This window comes from Cucurbita moschata, unplaced genomic scaffold (assembly GCF_002738365.1).
Source record: "Cucurbita moschata cultivar Rifu unplaced genomic scaffold, Cmos_1.0 Cmo_Scf00001, whole genome shotgun sequence".
In the NCBI taxonomy this organism is placed as follows: domain Eukaryota; kingdom Viridiplantae; phylum Streptophyta; class Magnoliopsida; order Cucurbitales; family Cucurbitaceae; genus Cucurbita; species Cucurbita moschata.
In genome coordinates this window covers 9,932,032-9,941,185 of record NW_019268517.1, presented here as the reverse complement: position 1 = coordinate 9,941,185, position 9,154 = coordinate 9,932,032, and the positions used below count along the sequence as shown (strand labels likewise).

General features: G+C 39.6%; 1 protein-coding gene and 1 long non-coding RNA gene across 6 annotated transcripts; both read left to right on the top strand.

Moving 5' to 3' along the window:
* Positions 1-6: 6 nt before the first annotated feature.
* LOC111443642 lies at positions 7-2,419 on the top strand. 5 transcript variants are annotated; one of them, XR_002710547.1, is made up of 4 exons: positions 7-313; positions 393-463; positions 668-1,173; positions 2,171-2,419. It is a non-coding gene; the product is annotated as an uncharacterized LOC111443642 (long non-coding RNA). The 5 variants fall into 5 exon arrangements; XR_002710546.1 differs by having other exon boundaries at positions 393-468; XR_002710545.1 differs by having other exon boundaries at positions 7-468; positions 668-1,010; positions 1,096-1,173; positions 2,171-2,418.
* A 2,308-nt stretch (positions 2,420-4,727) lies between these two features.
* LOC111448585 lies at positions 4,728-7,954 on the top strand. Its single transcript, XM_023088273.1, has 7 exons — positions 4,728-5,045; positions 5,152-5,404; positions 6,153-6,353; positions 6,448-7,135; positions 7,223-7,326; positions 7,406-7,465; positions 7,558-7,954. The coding sequence occupies exons 1-7, from the start codon at positions 4,866-4,868 to the stop codon at positions 7,569-7,571; spliced, it is 1,500 nt and encodes a 499-aa protein (XP_022944041.1). The 5' UTR covers positions 4,728-4,865; the 3' UTR covers positions 7,572-7,954.
* The last annotated feature ends 1,200 nt before the right edge of the window (positions 7,955-9,154 follow it).

The following is a 9,154-nucleotide window of genomic DNA, read 5'->3' as shown; positions in this document are numbered from 1 at the left end:
AAAAAAAAAAAAAAAAAAAAAAAAAAAAAAAAAAAAAAACGGTTGAGGGGCAAAAAGGACATTTTACCCCTCAGCCCATTATAGGGGTCTTGAGCGTCCTCCTCAGATTACCTGCAAAAGAAGAAGAGTGAGAGAGAAGAACTGAGAGAAAGTTTGAGAGAGAAAACTGGTTTGCCGGAGTTTTCGTCGGAGAGTCGCCGACGGAATCCATTTCCTACCAAGACCTGTACTCTGGAGCCCTTCTTGGAGTGAAGTAAGAACTCGTGTGGAGATTTCCTCCTCCTTCCTCAAGATCAGAAAGAAAACCCGCAAAGTAAGATTTCGAACTATACCTTCCAGATCTTAGATCTTTGTTTAGGAGTAGAATGGTTAAGTCTACTACCTTTGTCCAGGGAGGATTCGCTACCGATCTTGGTGAGGGAAACGGACGAAACGACGAGATCTGAAAGACTATCCAAGAACGGTAAGGTTGTTACCGAACCTCTTTTCGACGCTCGAAACTCATCGTGTGACTAAGCAAAAATCAAGAAAATAATATTGGCACGTAGGTTGATAGATGATCTATAACTTTGTTGAAGAAACCACCTCTGTTTGGGTTAAGAATCGAAAGATAGAAAATGGAAAGAAACCTCGGAAAAACTAATCGGAAGCCTTGATTTTCTGGTAGGAGGAGAGAGAAGCCGCCGGCGTGCCACGCGTCAACCAACCAGAGGGCCGCGTGCGCCAATCGCCCCCGGACACGCGTCGAGCGCCGCCTGGGAAAACGCGGCTCCAGCTCTCCGCGACACGCGTCCCTGGCTCCGCGACCCGACCCGCGCTCCTTGGCTGACCCGATACCCGCACGGCGAACCGGACCAAGCCGACGACCCGCGGTCCACCCGAATCACCGCTTCCGACCCGGACCCGCGACCCGCGACCCGCGACTGCAGAAATCCCTAGGCGCGTGACACTCGCGCGTGGGATCTGCGAGTGGCTGCTCCCCAGCGCGTGACTGGCGCGTGGAGGCGCGTGTAAGCTGTTTTTGGCCCGATCGGCTTCTGTTTTCCCTAGTTTCCCCTGATTCATATCCTAACTCCATTTGTTTGTATGAAATAGGACCTTATTGAGGAAAAATCACCCCCTCTCGTTACGCCAAGTGTGTGGAAACGCTGCGTAAGGGCACGTAGCATCCAAGTAAGTCGCCACACGGAATTTAGGAAGTAATACTTGTAGGAACCGCTTGGGATGCATGCATGCTAGTCTGAATATTTTAGGTTGTAGCTTTCCCGTTAATGTTCGTAGGAAATAGTTTATTGAACGTAAGATGTATGCTGTGATTTGTTATGAGAGTTACTTGGATATTGCTTATATGCTCTTAATTCCCATTTTATTTTATGCATATGTATATCTTTTTGCTGAATGGAGAATGGAAAATTTGCGAACTCTGTGCTCCGGGAATTGATGGATGTTATCACCCCGTCGAGCTTGTATGATTACTTTGCATGAAATATGTTTGAGGTTTTTGGATAATAGTTATGTACGTACTCGGTTATTTTTAGGGCCACCTTTATGAATAAGACTAGAAGACAATGGTTAGAGCGACAAACCATCAAGGGATAGACTTAACCTTTCCCTATTAGTTTATCAGACCATCACGGCACATGAAACATCCTTAGAGTACCCTTAAGCTACTTGTGTGTGGATGGTGATATAGCTTCGTGGGGGACCAGCGGGTTCCTGATCAGGACTCGACTGCTCGATAGCCGTTTAGTATGGGAAACGGGATACCCACGTCGTAATTGACCGTTTAGCTGGATGGAATAGGGGAGGTAGCCCTCCCAAATACAGGGGGATTATCATGGGTCTAGGGGGTTGCAGCTCACTTCCTAGGCAAGACCCCAGATAATCTCATACCCATGCCGAGGTAGCCACTCGTAAGGCACCAGTCCAACACAGGTTAGCATAAAAGGAACTCTATGGGTTTAAATAAAAGGTCTAGGAACCAAAGAGGTCCAAAGGGATAAGTTCCAAGAGAGAAAGCCCTAATGGGGTAAGGCCCGATTTCAGTTGTTCTAGAGCCAAAGGAAAGCCCGTGATCGTCTGCTAAGTTTAGGGTGCGGTAAGAGCCTACAAGTAGGTGGCTTACTGAGTATAATTTTTATACTCATTCCCTTTGTACTTTTTTTTTCAGGTACGTGAGGCGTCGAGTCAAGAGAGGGCGCGTCGATCGATGTGGGTTGTCACAGAGGAAGCGTGTCCCGGGGCGTCAGTCTAGTTTACTAAATAGTACACTTTGTCTCACATGTTCCTTTCCTTGTTTTTCTTTTACCTAGGCACTTATGTCCTTCTAATAAAGATACGTTTTTCTTTTGAAACAAATGATTTCCTTGAATTTCTCGTTTATGCATTACATGTCATACAATGTTAGTCACGGCTTAATTTGGGGTCGTGACACAGTTCCTCTTAGAGAGCTCCGCGATTCAGTTTATACAGATAAAGTAGACAGATTATGATCCAAATTTCCGTTTCATCCTCCTATTGCTGCCTGAATAAGTGAAAACTGAGGTAAAACTTGAATATCTGAATTAGAACCAAGGAGTTAATCATGCTAACTAGCCGAGAGATCTTCAATGTCTTTCCTTATCATTGTTTGTTCTTCGAAATCACTTAAAACTATGCACTGCAGCAATTGACTCAGATTTTGCAATCTTTCTGCAGCAAGTTTTGTCCAACTTCAAATTGCAATGCATGAAACCCGTCGATTACTTACAAAACTATCTAAAAGTTTATTGGAGTATTTAACACGTTTACACAAATGTATTTATCTTAAAAAAAAAGCAAATAAATCTTGGTCTTTATTTGGATTGGAGGTGTACAAATTGTAAAGGATTGAAGATTATAACAGAGGCTATCAACAGAGAGCATTGTTGCCTTCAATTGTATTTATGATAGGATATTACATGAGAATTGTTGGGAGGGAGTCTCACATCACCTAATTTAGAGAATGATCATGAGTTTATAAATAAGGAATACATCTCCATTGGTATGAAGCCTTTTAGGAAAATCAAAACCACGAGAGCTTATGTTCAAAGTGGACAATATCATACCACTATTGAGATTCGTGGTTCCTAACATAGTATTAGAGTCATGCCCTTAACTTATTCATGTCAATAGAATCCTCAAATGTTGAACAAAGAAGTTGTGGGTCGAACAAAAAGTGTACTTTGTTTGAGGGCTCCAGAGAAAGGAGTCGAACCTCAATTAAGGGGAGGCTGTTCGAGGGCTCTACAGGTCTCAGGGGAGGCTCTATGACGTACTTTGTTCGAGGGGAGGATTGTTGAGAATTGTTGGGAGGGAGTCCCACATTGGTTAATACATCTTCATTGCTATGTGGCTTCGTGGGGAAACCAAAAGCAAAACCATGAAAGCTTATACTCAAAGTGGACAATATCATACCAAAGGAATATGTCTCCATTGCCATGTGGCTTCTTGGGGAAACCAAAAGCAAAACCATGAGAGCTTCTATTCAAAGTGGACAATATCATACTACTGTGGAGATTCATGGTTCCTAACATTACAACCATCTTTCTTGCTACTATTCTGACAAAGAACGAGAAAAATAAATCTTTTCTAGAAAGGAAAGTGTAAAAACAGAGTGAATACACAGGTAGAAGAATGGTTTAACTTACAAGAGAAACTGTAAAACGTATCCTATCACAAGGTAATAAAAAATCCCTTAGAATAGGTCTCGGAAGAAGTAGCTACGAAAAAAACTAGAAAAATCCCTTTTGCTTGAGCTCCAATGGTCTCTTGCCTATTAACATAAAGTCTCTTAAATGAGTAATAGAGGATTGGAGAGTGTGAGAGAGCCTTCTTTCGAAAGTGTCATCTCTTTCTCTCTGTCCAATTGTTTGCCTGAGTTTTAAGCTTACCCGAACTGACATGGTTCCTAATTTTCAGAAACAAGTAACACAACGTGCATTTTCGACATACCGAAAGTGAATCAAGCAACAAGTCCATTCCAAACATCGATTCACTGAATGACCAAAACTAAAAAGGCACTCCCCACTCACTCATCCGCCAAACAAGTCATATACGATTTCACTAAACTCAATAACATTAAATGATTTCATAATGACCAGGAGTGGAAAGTTAAACTATGTAAATTTTACAAATAATTTTCGCAAACTTTCTGACCTCGTGAAAAACTTCGAGATTCTGATCCAAAAACACGAACGTCTCCTCCGCCTCATCGCTCGGTTTAGAGACTGATTCTCCCTCTATTCACTTGTCTCTGCACCTACATGATGTAACGTCGAAATGAATATCGGCTAAGAGTTTACCACGCAAGCAGAGGATGATAGAAGATGAGGTTCCAGATATGGATGAGTAGCAACAATAAGGAAGAACTCGACCTGGTACTTCGTCTGGCGCCAAGAACGATTCGATTGCCCAATACAGCGATGGGTGGCCTTTTCTTGGCGTCTTCGAGTTCCCGCGCATTGGATTATTATAGTGGCGGCTATGGGCCGCCCCGCTGCTGGGCTTCGATCATGGGCCAAATGGACTAAATAGCCACAGTAGATTGTTATTATTTTTGTTCTCAAAATTTGACCGCGGCCGATGGCGGGAAGGGGCTGAAGGCGGGTGGAAATAACCGCCCGTTCACGCTACCCGCAAAAAAAGTTCAAAATCTCCCGCGTTTTCCATTGCCCCTTTAAATCACTTCTTCTTCCCTCCGATTTGGATCTTACGAAAATCTCCCATTCCCTTTCCCTCCGATTCCAATCGCCGATCCTCTCTTTCTCCGCTTCTTCAATCTGCATCTGCAACCTCGAGCTTCTGTATCCTTTCGCGGTTCTCCTGTTTCTTCCCCTTCAACGACAATGGGGAAGCAAACCAAATCCAGAAGATCTGAGAGCGCTAGCAAGGGGACTGCCAACGTTACCCCTATGCAGGTCGCCTTCATTGTTGATAGATATCTCTCCAACAACAATTACGCCGAAACGCGCTCTGTTTTTAGAGTAGAAGCTTCATCACTCATTGCAAACTCTCCGATCCAAGAGGTACCTGTTTTTTCCTTTTTTGAGATCTGGATTTTCCCGCCATTAGTTAGTTTTTGTTTTTTCTTACCCTAGTCGTCGCATGAATTTTAATTCTTTTGGTCTTCAGGCTCCGAAGAGCTTGCTGAGCTTAGAGGCTATGTTGGATGAATACATCTGTTTGAAAGAACAAAGGGTAATTCTAGATCAAGAAAGAATCTATCTAGAACAAGAGAAGATTCGCGTTCACACTCTTCTCCAGGGTATGCAGACTGTCATGAGTGCTTATAATGTCAGTGGAAGGTCCTCGGCGCCGTCGATTTCAGCTGCTCCAGATAAAGTTGCAACTGTTAGTCAATCTGGTCCTTCTGAATCTCCTACAGGTACTGTCCTAAATCTTTCTGGATTAGATGAAACATATATTTTCTGTAATACCGAAAAATCATCAGAGATGAAAGAAAGACAAGCTTAATGAGACTCAACTCCTTATGAATTAGCAGCTTTACATACAAGAGTCAGGTTGGTTAAATGCTGGTATAGTAATTATATATTCTGAACAATAGGGCCCGGCCCAGAAATTATGTACTAGGGGGGAAGAAAGGGCCGGCTTCGCTCCTTCACCGTACGGTTTCATTGCTCCGCGACGTAACCTCTTGGTCGAGTGGCTTTCTTACCCCTACAGAATGAAAAAGAAAGAGGCTTTCCGCATGTTAATAATTTTGTTCAGGTCGATCAGAAGGCGCGGAAATAGCTAGACCCCTCTTAAATTGGCTTACTCAATTGCCGTAGTACTGAATACAGAAAATAAATGATCTCTGAACTCTGTCGGAGTAAAATCCTGCGTTTAGTCTTATACTTCATCATCAACTTAGACTGCAATCCAGTTCTTGTTAGTAGCATGTAGTTCTTCGCTTTTCCTGGAAATATGGGGGACTGGGTTTCTCCACAATTTTTCTTGGTCGTTATAAGTAAATTTCTTAGCAGCATTTTGAAATATTTCTGAGCGTTTGCAACTTCTGGTGCATTATATACATAGTTGAACAGTCTGAAAATGCTAGTATTTGGCGTTTGGTAAGGTTATTGTAAGTTCAAGAGTTTTATGTAAAGGGTATTGAGATTTACTTCTCTCAGGTATCCCCGTAAACATTAAACAACCTGTTCGTTCAGAGGTCACACCTCAGAATACAAATGGCGGGCCTCAAAGTTTCACAACTCCCGTTATTACTGGCACAGAAGCAAGTAAAAGAAAGAGCTCCAAGACTTCCACTGCTGTTCCTCCAGCTGCTAAGAGATCTCGAAATAAATTATCTTCCAGGAAATCAGCAAACAAAGGCAAGCTTTCTTTACGAAATGTTTGTGGTATTATATGATTGATTGAGGCGCGTCTGTTTTCAATCATATCTAATATAATTCATGTCCGTTACAGATACTGATGCACTTTCCCAATCAACTGAAGCTGCCAATGTTCAATCAAGGATTCAGCATTCTAACGAAATTCAGTCATCATCTCCTAGCTGCCCTCCCGATGAATCTGTAGTTCAAGGATCAAGTGTTGTAAAATGTTTGTTCAACCAGCCTTCATTCTCTATTCCAACTAATTCTTCTGGTCCGAAGACTCCTCCTCGTGCAAATTCCTGTCAAAGTGACAAGTCTACATCTCCACATGAGATTTCTTCTGCTGCTGATTGCAGTAACAACAATACTCCACAAGACGTTAGTCCTACTTGTTGCACTGTAATTTCATCAAAAAGGGTTACAATCAGTCCTTACAAGCAAGTAGCTTACTATTCTGTGGAGAGGAACCATAGCATTTTATCTCCCTCCCCTGTCAAGACAAACGCTAAAAGGATGGGTAAGAGAGATCACGTGAAGGGACGGCTAGACTTTGATGTTTCAGATGTACCCATGAGTTCTGACAAGGGGATTGAAAATGAAATTTGTGTAACCGAATCAGAAAAGCAGCTAGACATTTTTGACATAGATTTGCCTTGTCTAGATGTTTTTGGAGCAGATTTCTCTTTCAATGAAATGTTGGCTGATTGGGATATGGATTGTGAAGTAACTGGTTGTTCATCCGTCCCAACCTTGGGTGCTTCAACAGACACTCTTTCTGGGTAATTCTTTGCTCACCACGCTGCAATTTCCACTCGCTACTTTCTAGCTCTTATTCTGATAATTTGTTCAATGTTTTTCTCTCCCAGTTCTCATGAATCAATGGACTGTTACGTGGAGACTAATCAGATGATGTCAGAATATTCATCTACGGTGACACAGATTTTATCTGGAAAAGAGACAAACACAGAAGGTAATGCTGTTCATCTTCTAAACCTCGTGAAGTTCCATAGAGCAATGTGCAGGTTCATGAACAAATTTTACTAATGCAGGCATAGATTCATTAACTGCTGTGAAGTCCACAACAAAATGCATAAGAATTTTAAGCCCAGGTAAAGACTCATTTGCAACTTCTGCTCGCGCATTATATGGTGATAATTAAATTGTGCGTAGTTAAATCTTTGTCCTTTGATGTTGCTTGCAGCCAAAAAATTATAGCTACCCAAGTTTGTGGTCAAGATAATTATGCTGTTTCTTCAAGAAACTGAAGCTGACAAGAAACTTACTCTTAACCCAAGGAAATAATCATATTTTCAGTTCAACAAGTTGCTTGGTAAGTTTAAATTACCATTCATCTGTAGCCATTCAAGTCAAAATAGCTGATCAGTCCCCTCCTCACTAGTCATTCTTTTTCCCTCTGATGCTGGAAATATTGATGCAATGATTTGTATATGCAAGATTAATTTTCTGATGGTAACTTTCTAGATTTTGACATATGAGTTGTAAATTTCTAGATGGAATCCTCCGTAACATTTTAGTAGATGTAATACGTATCTTAGAACATTTCTTCGGTATCTCTCCGATCGAGTGCTAAGATAAAGACATTGATGTTGAAGATTATTGAGATAAGAGTCTCGCAACCGCAAGTTAAAGAGTTGATTATAAATTTATAAGTAAGAAATATATCTCCATTGGTATCATGTATTTTGGATAGATCAAAAACAAAGCCAAGAACGTTCAAAATGGATATCATACCATAGTGCAAGTTCGTGATTCCTAAAAGCTTTTCCATTTACAACGTGACCAACAACTCTTTTGTGGCCTCAAAACCCATTAGTTTGTAGTATTAAATAATAATACCAGGAATGCAAATTGCCCTTACTGGCTGCCCATCATCCAATTTCCAAGTCAACTATCCTTTTTGTTTATAGCTTTAAGTTGGAAGTCTAAGCCTTATTTCCTTTAAAATATTAAACCTAATTAATGGTTTAATATTTTAATTCCACAAGTTAAATGAATCTAAATCGTATACAATTTACATTTTAAATTTTATTTTTCAGTTTTTTAACGTAGGTGACTTAATTTCAATATTTTCTATATCATATTTTATAAATAATACGTGACATTAATCGATAAAATCATAATTAGATGCAAACGTCTTTACTTAATAAAATATTAGTAATATATAAATAGGTGGTTGAAAAATTGAGCATGGAAATGAATGTCATTCTCATGTTTTCTTTATACCAATTATTTGACGCCCTTTTTCATTTTTCGTAATCTAATATCTTATTTCCATTTTAATGCAAAAATGATTTAAATTAAAACTTGATTATACTATAACTTAATTGATTATGACAATTAAACCAACAAATATATTATTATTGAAAGTATATTAAACGGTAACGCTATTTATTTCTATAAAAGAATAAACAAAGTTATCAAATATTCTCAACAATATTATTATTAAGTATTTGTTATTTATGAGCATAACTTTAATCATAAGGGATGAAAATTCCCTTTTAAAGTTCAATCCCTTCTCCACAATTATTAAATTAAAATAATAATAATAATAATAATAATAATAATAATATAATGGTTAACAAATATATTCCTTGAAAATTTTGGTGCTATGTTGAATTTAAATTGCAAGAAAATGTTTTAGCGTTAAATTTCAATTACATTTAAAGTCAAAATAGTTGGAAAAAAAAAATGACGTTGGATTTAGTATTTGGTATAGCAAAGTCTAGTTTGTAGGTTAAAGAAAAAGCTTATATTTATTATAAAGAACTTATAATTTT